This window comes from Pecten maximus, chromosome 4 (assembly GCF_902652985.1).
Source record: "Pecten maximus chromosome 4, xPecMax1.1, whole genome shotgun sequence".
Taxonomy (NCBI): domain Eukaryota; kingdom Metazoa; phylum Mollusca; class Bivalvia; order Pectinida; family Pectinidae; genus Pecten; species Pecten maximus.
Genome location: NC_047018.1, coordinates 7,573,689 through 7,595,398, shown reverse-complemented (window position 1 = coordinate 7,595,398; position 21,710 = coordinate 7,573,689). Strand labels below are relative to the sequence as shown.

General features: G+C 35.5%; 1 protein-coding gene across 2 annotated transcripts in view; it reads left to right on the top strand.

Annotated features, from left to right (window-relative positions):
* The window catches only part of LOC117325110 (uridine-cytidine kinase-like 1), a 40,399-nt gene extending 20,655 nt beyond the window's left edge, over positions 1 to 19,744 (top strand). The window contains exons 7-15 of one of the 2 annotated variants that reach the window (XM_033881058.1): positions 321 to 382; positions 632 to 750; positions 1,318 to 1,411; positions 1,668 to 1,730; positions 6,048 to 6,092; positions 15,699 to 15,821; positions 16,655 to 16,820; positions 17,293 to 17,391; positions 17,637 to 19,744. In XM_033881058.1, coding sequence (XP_033736949.1) covers positions 321 to 382; positions 632 to 750; positions 1,318 to 1,411; positions 1,668 to 1,730; positions 6,048 to 6,092; positions 15,699 to 15,821; positions 16,655 to 16,820; positions 17,293 to 17,391; positions 17,637 to 17,686 — 821 coding nt within the window. In that variant the 3' untranslated portion in view covers positions 17,687 to 19,744. The remainder of the gene's footprint in view (positions 1 to 320; positions 383 to 631; positions 751 to 1,317; positions 1,412 to 1,667; positions 1,731 to 6,047; positions 6,093 to 15,698; positions 15,822 to 16,654; positions 16,821 to 17,292; positions 17,392 to 17,636) is intronic. The other variant, XM_033881059.1, reaches the window with a different exon arrangement.
* Positions 19,745 to 21,710: the final 1,966 nt, after the last annotated feature.

Below are 21,710 nucleotides of genomic sequence, written 5' to 3'. Positions count from 1 at the left end.
GATTGCCTCCCCTACCTGTTGGTTATCTCCCCTATCAGTCAATTGCCTCCCCTACCTGTTGGTTATCTCCCCTGCCAGTAGATTGCCTCATGTACCTGTTGGTTATCTCCCCTGCCAGTAGATTGCCTCCAATACCTGTAGGTAATCTCTCTCCTGCCAGTAGATTGCCTCCCTTACCTGTTGGTTATCTCCCCTATCAGTCGATTACCTCCTCTACCTGTTTGTTCCTTCCCCTATAGATTGTTTGCTACTACTATGGAGAGAAGAATTGAATATACAATATAATTGTATATGGTAATCAAAGTTGTTTGTATTTTCAGGGGGAGAGAATAAAGTTGCTGTTAGTCTGATTGTCATGCATGTTCATACGCAACTCCAAAAGGTGAATTTAATCAAATACATTATTAAAAGAGAAAGCTATAAAATATTGTTATGGTCTTCTCAGTACACCATATTGATATCCTAATGCAATATAAATGAAATTCTCATGAAACCAATGTGAGCAATTCAGAGAGGTTTAAAAAGATGTACATTGTATATCATATGTTCAATATTCTGTAATGAAGGCTTAAATACTTTGAAAATGTTTGATAATTGGAATTGATTGCATTATCTTTACTTTTTTACACAGAGAGGATTCAAACTTAGGTCCAAGTTAGCTCTCTCAGCCAACAATGGAACCAAGATGCCAGATTCTCTGTTTGTGTTAGAGAAAACTCCACAAGTGCAGGGGCTCCATACATTTATAAGGTGAGAATACGACAGGGGCTCCATACATTTATAAGGTGAGAATACGACAGGGGCTCCATACATTTATAAGGTGAGAATACGACAGGGGCTCCATACATTTATAAGGTGAGAATAGCACAGGGGCTCCATACATTTATAAGGTGAGAATACGACAGGGGCTCCATACATTTAAAAGGTGAGAATACGACGAGGGCTCCATACATTTATAAGATGAGAATACGACAGGGGCTCCATACATTTATAAGGTGAGAATACGACGGGGGCTGCAGACATTAATAAGGTGAGAATACGACAGGGGCTCCATACATTTATAAGGTGAGAATGTCACAGGGGCTCCATACATTTATAAGGTGAGAATACGATAGGGGCTCCATACATTTATAAGGTGAGAATACGATAGGGGCTCCATACATTTATAAGGTGAGAATACGACAGGGGCTCCATTCATTTATAAGGTGAGAATGTCGCAGGGGCCCCATATATATCAACCCGGATAGTAACTTGTTGACATTAGTATTTACAAAGAAATGTTTGCTTCATGAGTCATGATTTCATCTGTTTTGGCAGAAACCGAGAAACTCCAAGAGATGAGTTCATATTCTACTCTAAGAGGCTGATGCGGTTGCTGTTTGAGTATGCTATGTCCATGCTTCCATTCAAGGTAAGAATGTCAAGATTGTGACATCTGAACTTTGGCATAACAAATTATCATTTTATATACTATTTTTATCAGGAGCAAGATAGATCAAATATCATAAGTTGTAAGTATTGGAAGACATGGAGAATGACATAAGAATAGATTTTCCTTCTTTTAATAGTTGTTCTAAACTTCTCAGAATAGAATGTATGTAGGTGATTTTAGACTGTGAAGGTTGAGACACCTCGGAATGTACTCCATGATGTTTATGTTTTTGTAGTCGGTGAAGGTTGAGACACCTCAGAATGTACTCTATGATGGGAAAAGACTCAATGCCACCAAGGTAACTTAAAAAAAATAACCCATAATTCTTTTAACTTGATGGTTTATTTCTTTGTTTTCGTCAGAACTTTGAACTGATATAAGATATGATGACGTTAACTGATATAAGATATGATGACATTAACTGATATAAGATATGATGACATTAACTGATATAAGATATGATGACTTTAACTGATATAAGATATGATGACTTTAACTGATATAAGATATGATGACATTAACTGATATAAGATATAATTACATTAACTGATATGAGTTTTGATGACATTAACTGATATAAGATATGATGACATTAACTGATGTGAGATATGATGACATTAACTGATATAAGATATGATGACATTAACTGATATAAGATATGATGACATTAACTGATATAAGATATGATGACATTAACTGATATAAGATATAATGACATTAACTGATATAAGATATGATGACATTAACTGATATAAGATATGATGACATTAACTGATATAAGATATGATGACATTAACTGATATAAGATATGATGACATTAACTGATATAAGATATGATGACATTGACTGATATAAGATATGATGACATTAACTGATATAAGATATGATGACATTGACTGATATAAGATATGATGACATTAACTGATATAAGATATGATGACATTAACTGATGTGAGATATGATGACATTAACTGATATAAGATATGATGACATTAACTTATATACGATATGATGACATTGACTGATATAAGATATGATGACATTGACTGATATAAGATATGATGACATTAACTGATATAAGATATGATGACATTAACTGATATAAGGTATGATGACATTAACTGATATAAGATATGATGACGTTAACTGATATAAGATATGATGACATTAACTGATATAAGATATGATGACATTAACTGATATAAGATATGATGACATTAACTGATATAAGATATGATGACATTAACTGATATCAGATATGATGACATTAACTGATATAAGATATGATGACATTAACTGATATAAGATATGATGACATTAACTGATATAAGATATGATGACATTAACTGATATAAGATATGATGACATTAACTGATGTGAGATATGATGACATTAACTGATATAAGATATGATGACATTAACTGATATAAGATATGATGACATTAACTGATATAAGATATGATGACATTGACTGATATAAGATATGATGACATTGACTGATATAAGATATGATGACATTAACTGATATAAGATATGATGACATTAACTGATATAAGATATGATGACATTAACTGATATAAGATATGATGACATTAACTGATATAAGATATGATGACATTAACTGATGTGAGATATGATGACATTAACTGATATAAGATATGATGACATTAACTGATATAAGATATGATGACATTAACTGATATAAGATATGATGACATTAACTGATATGTTGACTTTAAAGCCGCATCCTCCCAAATAGCCTAAAACTTTAGTTATACACATATATTAATGGCAATCCCAGGTGCTCATTCACGCTTTCCTAACATTAAAATGTTGGACTGTTACCAGGGGAATACTTGCAACATCAATGTATGAAAATAACTTGCCACATTTATTTTTATCACGAGATTTGTCACAGAGCTGAGAACGAGGCTACAACAACGTACACTACACATGTTAACAACACACATGGCCTTTGTTTACATATAGAGTATTCGTGAACTTGCTTATTGATGCTTTCACTTGAACATATAAGCAAAATATTCTGGTAATAACTGATCAATATAAACAAACGTAAACTAAATACTTATTCTTAAATATAGCAATATCAGTACAACAGAACATCAATAAAAATCAGATCGGTAAAGTTGACAATGTACGAGGAATACAGATAAAACAAACCAGCAATCCAATAGACAACCGGCGAAATCGGAATTTGAGTCCATTCCCTTTTCTTCTCTTGCTAAGTTCCAACAAATCATTCTTCTCCTTAGGAAATCCTGAGGTTTTGCCGATTCCAGTCCCTTTTACGTTTCTTTTTGGCAGAATCTGTCTGTGTTTTGGCAGGCACATGCTCTCAGCTTTCTGCCATTGTTGTTGTTGACTGATAAGCCTCTCTTTGCATTGTGGTACTAATTTGGATAGAAACTTGGTCCGTCTGACCCAGATATTATTTTTGGGAATTTCCTGTATACAGTCAAACCTGCTCTAACGACCCCCTGTCTATAACGACTGCCTGTCTATAACGACCGGTTTTAAGATTCCCCGTGAGATTTTACTATATAACGACCCTCTGTATAGCGACTACCTGTCTAATGTGGCTAACGACCGGTGATTTCGGAACGGCGGTCGCTAATTTGTTTTCTATAGCGACCGATTTCTGTCAGCCATCTTCTGCTCTTGGCAGTCATCCCTCATAAAATCCCCGGAAAATTCAGACACATCGACCCTGGCTTGATTATACAAACAAAGGACCACCACAACCCAGGCCTGAGTATATAAACAAAAGACCCCTACCACCTGTTAGCCTATAATTACTGTAGCTGCCCTGGCCTGGGGCTCCGTAAGAGAGGAGTCGGGTCACCATGCGTGTCGGTATTACATTACAACTGTGCACAGGTGGCTTCATTTGACACGGTCAGTTAATTTTGTGATTACAACTAGGATACATCACTTCAATAACAAACACTGGTCATATCTGTCAACAAGATTTACTCACATGAAAGCTGTCGGTACTAGCGTTTGTACTGCCGCCATCTTTAATTAGTCAATACTAATAAAAAGTCGTAAACTGACACAAATATCCGGATTTCAATTTGGGTCAGAAAAAAAAATATTTTGGTTTTAAGAAGTAAGACTATAACACAAAATAATTAGTAGTAACACAAATATAATTAATTTATTAATTATTGTGTATTCTTTTTCTTTATTTATGAAAGAAAGGGAGATAATTTGATAGATACATATAGTATTATTTCAGAACAAAATATTTACAAAAAATTATCCATAAGACCATTTTGAGTTATATTTTGTGTTTGGGTCCACAAAATCATTAAATATTAAACCCTTCAGATTTATAAAGTTTATGCATTTATTAACTTCTGGCTGGTCTTCTGAATGCCCTGTTCAATGACAATTTATTTATGGCAGGTTTAAGTAAATTGGTTGGTGCAATAATTTTGACCTGTCTATAAAGGCAACCTGTCTATAGTGACCTTTTTTCTGCCTCCCCTTGGGCAGTCGCTATAGACAGGTTTGACTGTACTTTCATAAATACACATTTTTCTCCAGTTTTTGATTGACGATAATTTATTATGTATATATTAACTCTGAAATCTGTAAAGAGGTCAAAATGTAAACATTTATGTATATTTCTTTGGGAGTATGTGGCTTTAACTGATATAAGATATAATGACAGTGTAAATATAAAATACATTTAGGTGTGTATAAGCTGCTCATTTTTGTGTCATTTTGATCCGTTTTAGTTTTTTTTTTTTTTTTTTTTTTTGCGATTTCACTTTGCATATATGAAATCAGAACCAATGCCGATATATTTTATTTGAAATTCCATGTATTTTTCATGACAATGATTGAACACTGCTTATGTTCACTCGTTAGGAATAGAAATCAACCAGTCATGCATATGTTGCATGACCTTTTCGAGGAAAATGACTCGCATATTGTTGAATTTAATTGACATTTAAAAATCATAAAACCTACAAAGCACTCCTGTTCCAACATCTTTAACAAAATGATTATTCCCCTCTTATTTTAGAAAATTGAATTAGGAAGTTGACTTTTAAATGTGCCATTTCATATTTCAAATTGACCCCGTTAGGTATTGTAATGATGCCAGGGCTACCCTGGGCAATGTGTTGATCAATGTCTCATTTTCATGTAGAAAAGCATTGACAAAATGGTAAGCATCGTCCAAGTGTTCTGGACCTGTACCAGTTTGTTCTGGCGATTGTCTCCCTTGATCCATCCCTTGACTTGTACTTGATACATGGGTTTCATTATAAATCATGGTCAAAATTTATTTTTCATTGCTTAAATGACAAATCTTGGTCACTCATGCTCACCAATACTGCTATAGTCAGTTTATGAACAGCAATGTTTTTTTCAGGTTTCAGGATTTTGGTCCCATGATTTTTTTTTCAAATCCATTTAAGTTACTCGACAAGCCATTACTACACAGATATAAGGTAGTGGACTAGTGTACCATATGGCCTGTATCTAATAAAACACTACCTGGGAATACTTTGTGACATGACGATACTTGTTGTGAGAGGGCTAGTCCCTGACCAGGCTGTTTTATTTGTGTTTTGTATTGTAGATGTGTAATGGTTCTCCAATAGGACAGACTGAGGTTACTTTAAAAGTATTTGTTTCTTTTATCACCCTTTAAATGTATATACCTAACTAACTCTGCTCTTAGTACATCTGGCTATGTTGTTGCAGCACTCTGACCCCAAGGCCAGCATATGTACATACATGTAGCTATGCTTGTCATCTGTTAGTCTTACTCTATCTATTTGATGTCTGTATAAAACCTCCGCTGAACATCAAGTAGTAGCAATAGACCGATTATAAAGAACACATTTTTATTTAAACTATTTTATTGTCATATCCATGTATCACATTAAAGAATACATTCTGTATTGTTGATTTTTTTTTAAAATTTTGTTTTTGATACCCAGTGGACTCTGTCTAAAGCAGACATTATTGGGACTATATCTTTTCTATGTTTTGTAGAGAGTCTGCGTTTATACCATTACATGTACAAGATAATTATAATGTAGTTGTGTTCTATATGTAATTAATTTATACACACAAATCATGACACTGCATTTATGTGTATCTGTGAAACAATGTTTATTTTACAATGCACAATAGGTACAAATAATGTCCAAGTCTCAAAATTAAATTGGGACAACATCAACAATTGACAACTATTATTTACGGTATTTGTTTGTAAAGGTCTTTAACTTTCCTTTTAATAGAGCTTGGTTCATTTTAATGATCGAGTCTTCTGTTGTCAAATTTTCAATTCATCCAACAGAAATAGATATTTTTGTTCGATTTTATTGATGAGTTCCGTATACGTAATGTCGCACATAGGTCTGTAGCCTAGCTCATCTCATTTTGATTTTCTGTTTCAACATCTGACTCCTTATCTGTATCTTTACCAGGATAAACGGGTTATACACGATCAAGACGTGTAATTTCCCAGTCAGATGATCTCTCTGTTTAAGTTTATCTTCTATATCGGTAGTGGTGTATTGATATCGTGCACAAGATACCATCCTCCATTTCCTCATCCGGGTATTTAGCAATCGTTGGACCCTTGAGAGGAAGTCTTGCGTGCATATTTAAGCTTTTTGTTATTATAAATGACACAATTACATTTAATATGGTGTTTTTCATTATTACATATGAAAGGAGTTCAGATGTAAGGCTGACTGTGTGTACCGTGACAGTGACAGGATCAGTTGATAGGTTAGCTGTATCGGCACTGTGTAAACACCCAGCAGGAACACACAAAGCCACTGCTGCACTCTGAACCAGAACAAAGCTGACATGGTTTACACAGGGTAGATTTACTAGACAACAGGACTCTCACATGTGGATGAGTTACAGTAGAATTATCCCAAAGTTTTACAGAGGTGTACACTGGGAAACTGAAGTATTACACACCTGGCTAACTGAGGTGTACACTGTGATACTGAAGTATTACACACCTGGCTAACTGAGGTGTACTCTGTGATACTGAAGTATTACACACCTGGCTAACTGAGGTGTACACTGTGATACTGAAGTATTACACACCTGGCTAACTGAGGTGTACACTGTGATACTGAAGTATTACACACCTGGCTAACTGAGGTGTACACTGTGATACTGAAGTATTACACACCTGGCTAACTGGGGTGTACACTGTGATACTGAAGTATTACACACCTGGCTAACTGAGGTGTACACTGTGATACTGAAGTATTACACACCTGGCTAACTGGGGTGTACACTGTGATACTGAAGTATTACACACCTGGCTAACTGAGGTGTACACTGTGATACTGAAGTATTACACACCTGGCTAACTGGGGTGTACACTGTGATACTGAAGTATTACACACCTGGCTAACTGAGGTGTACACTGTGGTACTGAAGTATTACACACCTGGCTAACTGAGGTGTACACTGTGGTACTGAAGTATTACACACCTGGCTAACTGAGGTGTACACTGTGATACTGAAGTATTACACACCTGGCTAACTGAGGTGTACACTGTGATACTGAAGTATTACACACCTGGCTAACTGGGGTGTACACTGTGATACTGAAGTATTACACACCTGGCTAACTGAGGTGTACACTGTGATACTGAAGTATTACACACCTGGCTAGCTGAGGTGTACACTGTGATACTGAAGTATTACACACCTGGCTAACTGGGGTGTACACTGTGATACTGAAGTATTACACACCTGGCTAACTGAGGTGTACACTGTGATACTGAAGTATTACACACCTGGCTAACTGGGGTGTACACTGTGATACTGAAGTATTACACACCTAGCTAACTGGGGTGTACACTGTGATACTGAAGTATTACACACCTGGCTAACTGAGGTGTACACTGTGATACTGAAGTATTACACACCTGGCTAACTGAGGTGTACTCTGTGATACTGAAGTATTACACACCTGGCTAGCTGAGGTGTACACTGTGATACTGAAGTATTACACACCTGGCTAACTGAGGTGTACTCTGTGATACTGAAGTATTACACACCTGGCTAGCTGAGGTGTACACTGTGATACTGAAGTATTACACACCTGGCTAACTGAGGTGTACACTGTGATACTGAAGTATTACACACCTGGCTAGCTGAGGTGTACACTGTGATACTGAAGTATTACACACCTGGCTAACTGAGGTGTACTCTGTGATACTGAAGTATTACACACCTGGCTAACTGAGGTGTACACTGTGATACTGAAGTATTACACACCTGGCTAACTGGGGTGTACACTGTGATACTGAAGTATTACACACCTGGCTAACTGAGGTGTACACTGTGATACTGAAGTATTACACACCTGGCTAACTGAGGTGTACACTGTGATACTGAAGTATTACACACCTGGCTAACTGAGGTGTACTCTGTGATACTGAAGTATTACACACCTGGCTAACTGAGGTGTACTCTGTGATACTGAAGTATTACACACCTGGCTAACTGAGGTGTACACTGTGATACTGAAGTATTACACACCTGGCTACCTGAGGTGTACACTGTGATACTGAAGTATTACACACCTGGCTAACTGGGGTGTACACTGTGATACTGAAGTACATGTATTACACACCTGGCTAACTGAGGTGTACTCTGTGATACTGAAGTATTACACACCTGGCTAACTGAGGTGTACACTGTTATACTGAAGTATTACACACCTGGCTAACTGAGGTGTACACTGTGATACTGAAGTATTACACACCTGGCTACCTGAGGTGTACACTGTTATACTGAAGTATTACACACCTGGCTAACTGAGGTGTACACTGTTATACTGAAGTATTACACACCTGGCTAACTGAGGTGTACACTGTTATACTGAAGTATTACACACCTGGCTAACTGAGGTGTACACTGTTATACTGAAGTATTACACACCTGGCTAACTGAGGTGTACACTGTTATACTGAAGTATTACACACCTGGCTAACTGAGGTGTACACTGTTATACTGAAGTATTACACACCTGGCTAACTGAGGTGTACACTGTGATACTGAAGTATTACACACCTGACTACCTGAGGTGTACACTGTTATACTGAAGTATTACACACCTGGCTAACTGAGGTGTACACTGTTATACTGAAGTATTACACACCTGACTACCTGAGGTGTACACTGTGATACTGAAGTATTACACACCTGGCTAACTGAGGTGTACACTGTGATACTGAAGTATTACACACCTGGCTAACTGAGGTGTACTCTGTGATACTGAAGTATTACACACCTGGCTAACTGAGGTGTACACTGTGATACTGAAGTATTACACACCTGGCTAACTGAGGTGTACTCTGTGATACTGAAGTATTACACACCTGGCTAACTGAGGTGTACACTGTGATACTGAAGTATTACACACCTGGCTAACTGAGGTGTACACTGTGATACTGAAGTATTACACACCTGGCTAACTGAGGTGTACACTGTTATACTGAAGTATTACACACCTGGCTTACTGAAGTGTACTCTGTGATACTGAAGTATTACTCACCTGGCTAACTGTGGTGTACTCTGTGATACTGAAGTATTACACACCTGGCTAACTGAGGTGTACACTGTGATACTGAAGTATTACACACCTGGCTAACTGGGGTGTACACTGATACTGAAGTATTACACACCTGGCTAACTGAGGTGTACACTGTGATACTGAAGTATTACACACCTGGCTACCTGAGGTGTACACTGATACTGAAGTATTACACACCTGGCTACCTGAGGTGTACACTGATACTGAAGTATTACACACCTGGCTACCTGAGGTGTACACTGTGATACTGAAGTATTACACACCTGGCTACCTGAGGTGTACACTGTGATACTGAAGTATTACACACCTGGCTACCTGAGGTGTACACTGATACTGAAGTATTACACACCTGGCTACCTGAATGCATCTGCAGGTATACCCAACATCAGGTGGTATGTAGGTCACTGTGTTGTGTATTTTCTGCTTCATTGATTGCTGTAAAATTTGAACACATTAAGGGTAATTAATGTTAAAATAAGGAACCATAGCATCTGTACCATTATTTTAAAACTATTCATAGTTCATTTTCTTCTGCCTTAAGTTGAATGTGATACATGGATATGATCCCACCGTCATCCCGATTTCTAGAAGGAAAACAAAGATAGCTGTGACTTTTAACTACCTCCTTCTAGTCTTTTTATGTCTTAGTTGGCAAACATTTTCTTTTTCAGAAAATCTTAATAATGTTTTGTTAAAAAGTTTTTCATTGTTTAAAGATAAAGAGTTCAAGAAGTGTCAGAGAGAAAGTGGTAAAAAAGCATGGTATAAAACACGTACCTACATATATTTACCATTGTATTATTTTGTTTGTCCCCTCGCAGCTGATTACGAGAGAAAACAACCGTCTGTTCACTTGTTTGTCTACATAAGTTTCAACTCAGTAGGAATGACAGTGCAAAAGACATTTCTCAAAAATCTTTAAAATAAGATTGGTATACAATGTTGAAAAATGATATTGAAATTCAAGATCAAAGGTCATTGATCAAGGTCATTGTTGAAAGATAAAATGTTTGTAGACATTTTGTCATGTGTTTTGATTATCTTTGACCATGTTTGTATTTCATTTTAAATTAAGGTCACGGTCAATCACCTTTATTTGTAATATAAAACCGTTTTCATCACAGCAGATTTTAATCAGACAATATAAAATGGTCAATATGTCAATGCTTTCAGATGAGTTTTTCACAGGGTGCTAGGATCAAGGTCACTCTTACTATCTATACAAAGTCATTGTGATCACTAGCATTGTTGTTTTTGTACAAGATGAAAAGTCGAAGGTCACCATAGAAAACCTGGATCAGCCTTGACACTTTGTTAGCACTGTTTACATTTCTTTTTTTTTAATATAAAAGTAAAATATATACATTCTCTAAAAGTATTGTATATGCGAGGGGATTTATATATATTACAATGCCTTATTTGTTTTATTTGAAAACTTATTTAATGGTTTTAATTTTTCAAAATTATATCTGTCCTAGAGTCCATCACTTGTCTGCCACTTTACACAATGGCAACACTCCATCCCATTTCCTGTAATATTTACATATAATTTGCACTGTCCATTGGTTTTGTCATACATTTTACACATGTACAGCTTTATGTTTGATGGACGAATTAGTTTAAACTTAATATATTTCTAATGATCAACACGGACATTTAGAACATATAACCATGTTTTTGAGGTCATCTGAGACATGTTTCAAGAGACCCATTGCGATCATCTTTTGTCTGTCGTCTGTTCAAAAAAAAAAAAACTGCCATACTCCTCAGAACCTACTGAAGCATATATGGTAAAAAGTCTTGCTTGGCCAAATGCACCAATTGTGAATTATATGCCCCATCTCCAAGGCTCTGAGGAGTGAGGCCCACATGTGTCAAGTAGGCTGAACTTTCAGCAATCTCAAACCAAGATGTGCTACATTTGTAGAATGGATTGCTGCTCTTTGACCTTGAATCATTACTAGATTTTAGTTAAAGCAGTCTTATTGTTTTGACAGTTTGCTGCTCTGGATTATATGTGTTTGCTATGTTGCCAACAAGTTGATGTATATGATTAACATGTGTTGGAGATCTTGCTATATTTGTTTAATGATTTCCGTGTCTAATCATGACAACACAAATAACTTCAACTCAGGGGATCATTCAGGCTCATGGCATCTTTTTTCATTTTTATCACTGTTGAAAACATTGATTTTACACGCATATACCAAGCACAACCTTGCTACATCACCAACATTAACAGTGATGAAAATGTATTCTCTATTTGTACTTGTCACTCAGCAAATCCAAATGCAATGTATCATTAAAACATGTGTTAACACTACAGTGTATCCAGATGGTTTAACCTTTCACCCATTACGATTGGGATAATTCCCAAGCCAATGATGGAAAGAGCAGTCTGCAAGCAGGAGGTCAAATTGCAGTTTTAGAGATATTTTGAAGATTTGTACATGAAGAACTAGTTATTTATCTTTTGTCAACCCACCATCATGAGATGGTGGGCTATTCAAATCGCCATGCATCTGTGGTCTGTCGTCCGTTCATCCATTCATCCGTCTGTTATTGTTTGTTATCACTTTTACTCAGAAGGTATTGAAGGGATCTTTCTCACATTCCATATGTATAGTTCCCCTAGGCCCCTAGTTCTGAATATTGCATTTTTTGACCAATCGACAACCAAGACAGCCATCTTTGATTTTGACAATTGAAGTTTTTTATCTCAGAAAGTCCTAAAGGGATCTTTATCATATTTCATATTTAAGTTTCCTTTGGTCCCTAGTTATGCATATTGCATTTTGGGACCGACCAGAAAACAACATGGCTGACAGGCAGCCATCTTGGATTTTGACAATTGCAGGTTGCTCCTGCTATGTCGTGTTATATAAAGTTATTAAATAATTTGAAAGAAGACTGAAAGAAGGAAAAAAAAGAGAAAAGATCAGTCTTTCATTTGACTGATATGGATCATTCAATGGTGGGCGTCAAGATCCCTCTGAGATCTCTTGTTTCGTTATTAAAAGCAGTTTGATTTGAAGATCGATACTAAATATTACAAAAGGTTTGGCTATTTTGTGATGCTCATTACTGTACATGTGTCCATTATTGTTTAGGTAAAAGCTAGCAATGTCATCACATATTTCAGTTTGCATTGCATATAGAACATCTGCCTTCATTGTAATGTACATATTAAAGGTAAAGGGTACCATCTAGTTCAGACGTACTGATCAGGGAAAGGGAGGCTACTCAAAGTTAAACACCTTAAAACTCGAACTCTTTATTGTGATTAAAGCTGATGTAGTTGTACCCTTTACTTTATCCCTGAGTTTTCATGCTATGATGACAAGTTTGACTTGTGTTTGATTGAGTTATCTCCCTTGCATCATGAATGCTCGGTCTTTCTGAGTTTCCTCTTTGATGGTTTAGTGGAGATGCTGCATGGTGTGATATTGATGTTTACAGAAAACCACATATCATACTGGTTTAAGATAACAATAATGACTTATAACTTTAGTCAGATGATCAGGGGCTTGAGCTGTATATCTGTTGTTCCTGTTTAAGTAGTTCATTCCTGTGTGTGTGTATACGTAGGCTGTAGTTTCTAAACCAGATTTTATTGATATAGTAGATATTGCTTCTCAAAGAGATTTATTCATTATATCTGTTTTATTTAGTTTGGTACCTCCAGGTGTTAAAATTAACTTGTTGAAAAGGATATCAGACTTGATTTTATCACTACAACCTATTACAAGTACTACTAAAAGTTCACAATTATATTTAGTACATTTTTTTTGTATCTACAAATGTATTTAGTTTATCAAAGGACCACTAGCAGCTTTTCGAAGATTATGATATTTGATATGTTGCTTGTCCAGGTAAAAAATAGCTTAGTTTGTTGAAATAATTGAAATGTCACAGGTGTCATTTGTTTTTTTTTAATCTTTGCAGAGACTTTATGTCTGGATAATATTTAACTTGCCAACCAGAGAGTGAAAGAGTATTAAATAAACCATTAACTTGCCAGCCAGAGACTGAAAGATTATCAAATAAACCATTAACTTGCCAACCATGGCCTGAAAGATTATCAAATAAACCATTAACTTGCCAGCCATGGCCTGAAAGAGTATCAAATAAACCGTTAACTTGCCAACCAGAGTGTGAAAGAGTATCAAATAAACTGTTAACTTGCCAACCAGAGAGTGAAAGAGTATCAAATAAACCGTTACCTTGCCAACCAGAGAGTGAAAGAGTATCAAATAAACCATTAACTTGCCAACCAGAGAGTGAAAGAGTATCAAATAAACCGTTACCTTGCCAACCAGAGAGTGAAAGAGTATCAAATAAACCATTAACTTGCCAACCAGAGAGTGAAAGAGTATCAAATAAACCGTTAACTTGCCAACTAGAGAGTGAAAGAGTATCAAATAAACCGTTAACTTGCCATCCATGGACTGAAAGAGTATCAAATAAACCATTAACTTGCCATCCATGGACTGAAAGAGTATCAAATATACCATTAACTTGCCATCCATGGACTGAAAGAGTATCAAATAAACTGTTAACTTGCCATCCATGGACTGAAAGAGTATCAAATAAACCGTTAACTTGCCATCCATGGACTGAAAGAGTATCAAATACATGTATACCATTAACTTGCCAACCAGAGAGTGAAAGAGTATCAAATAAACCGTAACTTGCCAACCAGAGAGTGAAAGAGTATCAAATAAACTGTTAACTTGCCAACCAGAGAGTGAAAGAGTATCAAATAAACCGTTAACTTGCCATCCATGGACTGAAAGAGTATCAAATATACCATTAACTTGCCAACCAGAGAGTGAAAGAGTATCAAATAAACCGTTAACTTGCCAGACAGAGACTGAAAGAGTATCAAATAAACCGTTAACTTGCCAACCAGAGAGTGAAAGAGTATCAAATAAACCGTTAACTTGCCAACCAGAGAGTGAAAGAGTATCAAATAAACCATTAACTTGCCAACTAGAGAGTGAAAGAGTATCAAATAAACCATTAACTTGCCATCCATGGACTGAAAGAGTATCAAATATACCATACTGCTCAGTTTTCATGGTCACTGAAAATGTGGGTGAAAACATAAAGCACTTCTTTGAGCATGACCTCTTAGATGATTATATTGTGTTACAAAGTTCAAAAGCATGCAAGTCATACATGATAATTTGGTCTCTTATTGTATATCTGGCATACAAGTGTTCAATCCAAACAGTTTTTTTCAGCCAAAAGATTTTCAGCTTTGTGTTTTTGCTTCAAGTTAAAGCAAATGATTAGTTAAGGTAGCAGTTGATATGAAACTAATTTATGTGTAGCTGGTGAAAAAAACAACTACAAAAGATATTTGTAATCATGGACAATTACATTAAATACGATCGTTAACATTATTATATTGATATATGTAAAAGGGTCACGATTTTTACTAAGCTTTCTGTAGAAGGTCGAAAATGATTTATTTTAAAAAACTTTTTCTAAGATGTATACAGTTTAGTTTGTCTAAGTTTACAAGTAGTTGACCTCGACTTACATCCTTCTGATTATGTAATATACATAGTTCCTGGATTATTGATCCAGAGATGACATTGTGTGTATTCCTATATACAACATGTGCTTGGTTTCCTTCCGTAGATATGTGGGGTTTCTATACTGCGTGCTGGGGAGACCATGGAACAGGCGCTGTGTGAAGTATGTAAGGACATCAGGCTTGGCAAGATTCTCATACAGACCAACTTTGATACTGGTGAACCAGAGGTGAGATCCTTACACACATACCTGTATACCTATCAGTATCCAATGGTAACAAAACAACAAAGGGCCATAACTGTTATGTTACCATTGAATTGGCCTGAATATCGAGCTCGTCCAAGATATTATTGTTACATTTTATAAGGCTGCATACCAACATTCATCAAAATCTGTTCATATTTGCTCAATATACTTAATAAGATCTCATGAATTTGACAATTAGGCTGAGTTGATTGTGATTTACAGAGTTGTGACCCTTCTTAATTTCATTTGCCATTGGACCTCGTAAAATGATAACTAACAATTGCAATCAATGATTGCGAAAGCTCACCAGGGGCAGCAATCGCACTATGCATTCATTTTTTATGTATGTATAAGCATGTCATTTTGAAGTCGTATATAAACCAAATAAGAAGGGTGTGGACTTGCATGCTTTCCAAAACTTACTCCCGAAATCTTTAAAAAGGGTTTTTGTGCCAAAAATGAAAAATAAAATCACAATTTCTTTCTGCATAATTTTGTCATAACGTCACTCCTGGACCTCTAATGAATGCATACACCAAATTAGAAGGGTGTGAGGTGCATACTTTTGACTTGCCCTCAAAACTTTAAAGTGAGTTTTTGTGCCAAAAAAGTTAAGTCCAGAAAATGGTAAAATGCGAAAAAATCACAATTTTTTTCTGCATGATATGACCGTTATATGAAATCACCATTGAATTACCTGTTGATTGTTAAAGACCTGACCATACTATGGGCCCCTGTTAAACACCTGACCATACTATGGGCCCCTTTTATGTATTTTGTATGACTTGTATCAGTAATATTTGTTGTTGCCACAGCTGCATTATCTCCGACTCCCTAAGGATATCAAAGAAAGTCATGTGATGTTGATGGATGCTACAGTTGCCACTGGAGCAGCAGCCATGATGGCAATAAGGGTTCTGTTGGATCATGATGTTCCCGAGGAAAACATTCTATTACTGTCTCTACTAATGGCCCAGTCAGGTCGGTAAATTAGTGTGAACCTAAAGTTGAATACTAATAGTTGGTTGTACGTGGAGTTGAACACTAAACGGTTGGTTGTACGTGGAGTTGAACACTAAACGGTTGGTTGTACGTGGAGTTGAACACTAAACGGTTTGTTGTACGTGGAGTTGAACACTAAACGGTTGGTTGTACGTGGAGTTGAACACTAAACGGTTGGTTGTACGTGGAGTTGAACACTAAACGGTTTGTTGTACGTGGAGTTGAACACTAAACGGTTGGTTGTACGTGGAGTTGAACACTAAACGGTTGGTTGTACGTGGAGTTGAACACTAAACGGTTGGTTGTACGTGGAGTTGAACACTAAACGGTTGGTTGTACGTGGAGTTGAACACTTAATGATTGTGTTAATAACATATGAAAATTAAAACTGAGCATGTTTAATTGTTTTGTGTAGACAAACATGATTAATGGTGTTCTGTATGTTATTCAGGTGTACACTCAGTAGCCTACGCCTTCCCTAAGGTGAAGATTGTCACTACAGCCGTGGATAAAAACGTCAATGATAAATTCCACATACTTCCTGGTATTGGTAAGTATACAGAATCAGGCTGCTGTATAATGACCAGTACATGTAATGTTTAGATTAAATATTGTATGCAGAGAATTCAACTTGTTCTGGACATACTTTAAATTGATCATTTTCTGTTTTTTTGAAGACTGTAACAGTGTCATGTCTTCCTCTGGTGGCACATTAGTACTGGAAACAAACACCCTATCAACTGTTGAGAAATGGTTTAATTTTAAGAAAACTTCATGAAGTTGCTTTCATTTCAGGAAATTTTGGAGACAGATACTTTGGTACAGATTTTCCTTGTGAAAGCTGAGACACAAGTGGAAGGAAAGTCTAACATACCACCATGGCAATATGGCCATGTCAACCTTCAGAGGTCAGAGGTCATGGATCATATTTCTAGAAAGATGTACCCTGAATATGTACTGCTATCCAAGCTGATAATGGTGTCGTCTTAGCCACAGAAATACCTATGTCTGAAAAATGTTCCTGCCTTGAATATGTACAATTACTGTAGTGGATAACAAGGTTGTTATCATGGCAACAGTATTGCCAAGCCTGAAGAAATGTTCCTATCCTCAAAGTGTACTGTTACCTGGTCTGGAAATATTTGTCATGACAACAGTACTATCAATAGTAAATAATGTATCTATAATGACTTACAAGTACATATGGGGATATGATACATTGTTGAATTACACTCCACCAGTAGCTGTAGTTAACTGCACTGTGAAACACGCCGCCAGTAGCAGATTTGGTGTATTTACCCCACTATATAAACAAAATAATAGTTGTTTCAGTTTTCTATCACCATTACTAACAGAAATCACTATACATAGGGTAAATTGCCGAAGAGGGCATTTAAGCTGATTATTTTAATTTATATATGGAAATTAATGGACAGAATAAGACTGCTACCTTGATAATCCCCTCAAACATTTGCTATCTGTTCTATGTTATTCCCGGTAGTTACATAATATTGTCTTTCGAGAATACTGAAATCTATTTCCACCCACAATTGGTGTTTTCTCCAGCAAAGTGACCTTCTTAGCTTACCTGCCCCGTGAGCTTATGACATAGCACAGAGTCTGTCTGTACATCAAGATGTCTCTTTAAATTGCTACTAGTCCTGAATGCCTGAATTGATTTTGATGAAATTTGTTCTGGAGCATGATAAGCTAGTTGTATAAATGAGCAGTGTGGCTTTCCGAAGCGGGAGAGAGGGGGCCCAATGTAGGGGAAATGTTAATAAATAAACTTAAAAAAAAAAAATTCTTAAAGAGAACAATAGGATTTGGTCCATATTTTATTGGAACCATTTTTGGGAGAGGAAGCTCCAAACGTAGGAAAATGTTTGTTACATGATTTAAATGAGAGTGTTTTGCCATGATTGCTAAAATATCCAGGTAAACAATGTAAGCCCTCTGGGCCTCTTGTGTGTATGACATACTTCAGAGCTTTTGTATCAAAATAGGGTTATGCCATTATTGCCATTTTTAACTGCTGGATTTTTAAGATACCAGCATTTATTGCTTGAAGGATTCAATTGATTGTGTTATAAAAATACCAAGTGATAGGGTGCTATCTTTATTGTTTCATGAATGATTTAGGATATATATCATTACGGAAGTCTGATACATGTTTTGTGATATGCTATATGCTGTAAAACTGCTCCAAACCAGCAATTAACAGTACACTGTCATGAACTGTTTCTGCTTTTCTGAGCATCATTTAGCATCAGCATAAGACATGTCTTACAAATCACTTCACACACGGCACCAAGTATTACACTTCAGGGTCTTTACATACAGCATTTTGAAGTTTGTATATTAACGTTGTATACAATTGTATTTTTAGTTTGGTAACATTTGCCATTAAGCATTCATAAAATGTTCATGTTCCACTGTACCTTAAAAGCTCTGAAGTCTACTTTGATGATAAAGTGAGAAATGCTAATCATTTTATATAATTCTGTCACTCTATATATTATGAACAGCATAACATGTCATCTGCATTTTCCTACAATTCATCTACTCATTTTTAGGTCTTTGATATTTTCACCCATCATAACTGAATTTTAAATGATAGAAATATCTGAATCTGCTGATCATTCAACTGTTATCTCAGAAAAAATATTCATTCCAATGAAATTTTTTACACGGCTAGATTTGATGTGATATTTTTAAGCTTAAAGATGAAAAAATTATACTGAATGTTCTATTGACCTTTTATAATTACTATTCTAGTCGACTGCTCTGTGTGTCCCAGTGTTGTGAGAGTGTAACAATGTCTAATGTACCTTAGTACTGAATAATAGTTGATCTTATACAATTTTTGTCTCGTGTAAGACCAAAACTATCTAAAAAAAAAAGACAACAAGTCTGAAATTCCACACTAAAACCAGTGTGATTTTAATGTAATTTAAATGTCCTCATTTATTAGCAAGTCCGCTATCTGTCATAAACTTTTTCACTCAAACAACTTCTCGATAACCAACTGGCCCAAACACCTGATAATGGGGCTGTAGAATGCTTGGGTGAAGGGCTACAGATCTTGTCCAAACAGATGAGCCTGATTTACATCCAGGGTCACAGGGGTCATATTTGTTCTGTTAAAACCATTAAGCAAGTTCTTCTGAAATCTGAAAAAAAAGCTTAAAATGATGGTCAGTGATATGCTGGGAGGAATGATGGTCAGTGGTATGCTGGGAGGAACAGCTACCAGTGTTGATATCCATATGAATTAAATAAATATTTTGTTAATATTATTGATTTAAAGTCGGACAATGACTCCTTTGAGGTATAGAGTTGGAACAAGGGGATATTATGTAAATCTTACTCAATCATTAGCAATGTTTAATACATCACCTTTCCTCTCATCAACATAGAAAAGCTCAGTTGTTTGTATATAATGGCAGAGTGTTTTATTCAATCATGCAGTCTTTCATGTGTTTTTCGTATCAAGTCAAAATCAGTGTGTTGGAAGAACTACTGTAAGAGCCAATTTGTCATGTCAAAGTTTATTTTCTTTGATTGTGGAATTTACAAAATGTATGTCATTAAAAACTATTAATATTCAGCATAAAGCTGTTCTAACTCTTAAGACAGTGGATTTGTCAGAAATATTGCAATAATAGAATTAATCATAAATACATCAGCTGTACACTGTTTGATGACGATGTGGAATGTTTGTGTATAACAGGTACCATGTCAGACCAAAGATTATAAACAACCTGGGGAAATTTTGGTGATTGCAGAACCTTGAAAAATTTAAAGAATGATTATCAATAAAAGACATCCAAATGTACATTTTAATGATGTATTGTACATTGTAATTCTGTACATTTTAATGATGTGTTATACATTATAATTCTGTACATTGTAATAATGTGTTATACATTATAATTCTGTACATTTTAATGATCTGTTATACATTATAATTCTGTACATTTTAATGATGTGTTATACATTGTAATTCTGTACATTGTAATAATGTGTTATACATTGTAATTCTGTACATTGTAATAATGTGTTATACATTATAATTCTGTACATTGTAATAATGTGTTAAACATTGTAATTCTGTATATTATGATAATGTGTTAAACATTATAATTCTGTATATTATAATAACGTTCCATACTGTACATTAGTAATCTGTACATTGTAATAATGTGTTAAACATTATAATTTTAAACATTGTAATAATGCATTGTGCATTGTTATAATTTCATATAATATTGCTCTGTACATTGTAAAATGTGTTATAACTTTACATCATTCTGTACATTGTAAAGTGTGTTATAACTTTACATTATTCTGTACATTGTAATAATGTGTAATAATTGTTTTGATCATCCAAAGTATTTTAGACAGCTGTCATTTTTTGTTTTCACCACCCTTACTAATTATGCCAGCTGTCATTCTTTTGTCTGATAAATCAGTATATTTGGTTGTGTCAATTAATCTTAACACTTTAGACACTTCGTCTGAAACAAAGTGAAAATGATGAAGTTTTGTAGATTAAATAGTGTTATATACAAAATGTAATTTGCTTGTAATATAGAATTGCTAGTGTTGTAAATGTTCACTTACTGTAGCTTTTAGCTTTACTAGAAGAGGTTAAGTATTAACAACCTTACATCTGTGTTGCTAGTTAGTTCCTGGCATGACCTTTATCCCATATTGTTTATTATTAGCGTTGGACATGACCTTTAACCTATTAGTGTTGGACATTACAAGACGTGACTTTTTAACCAATTAGTGTTGGACATGACCTTTAACCTATGTAGACACCTGGTGTTACCTATATTGCTAGTAGGTGTATGAATATTAATA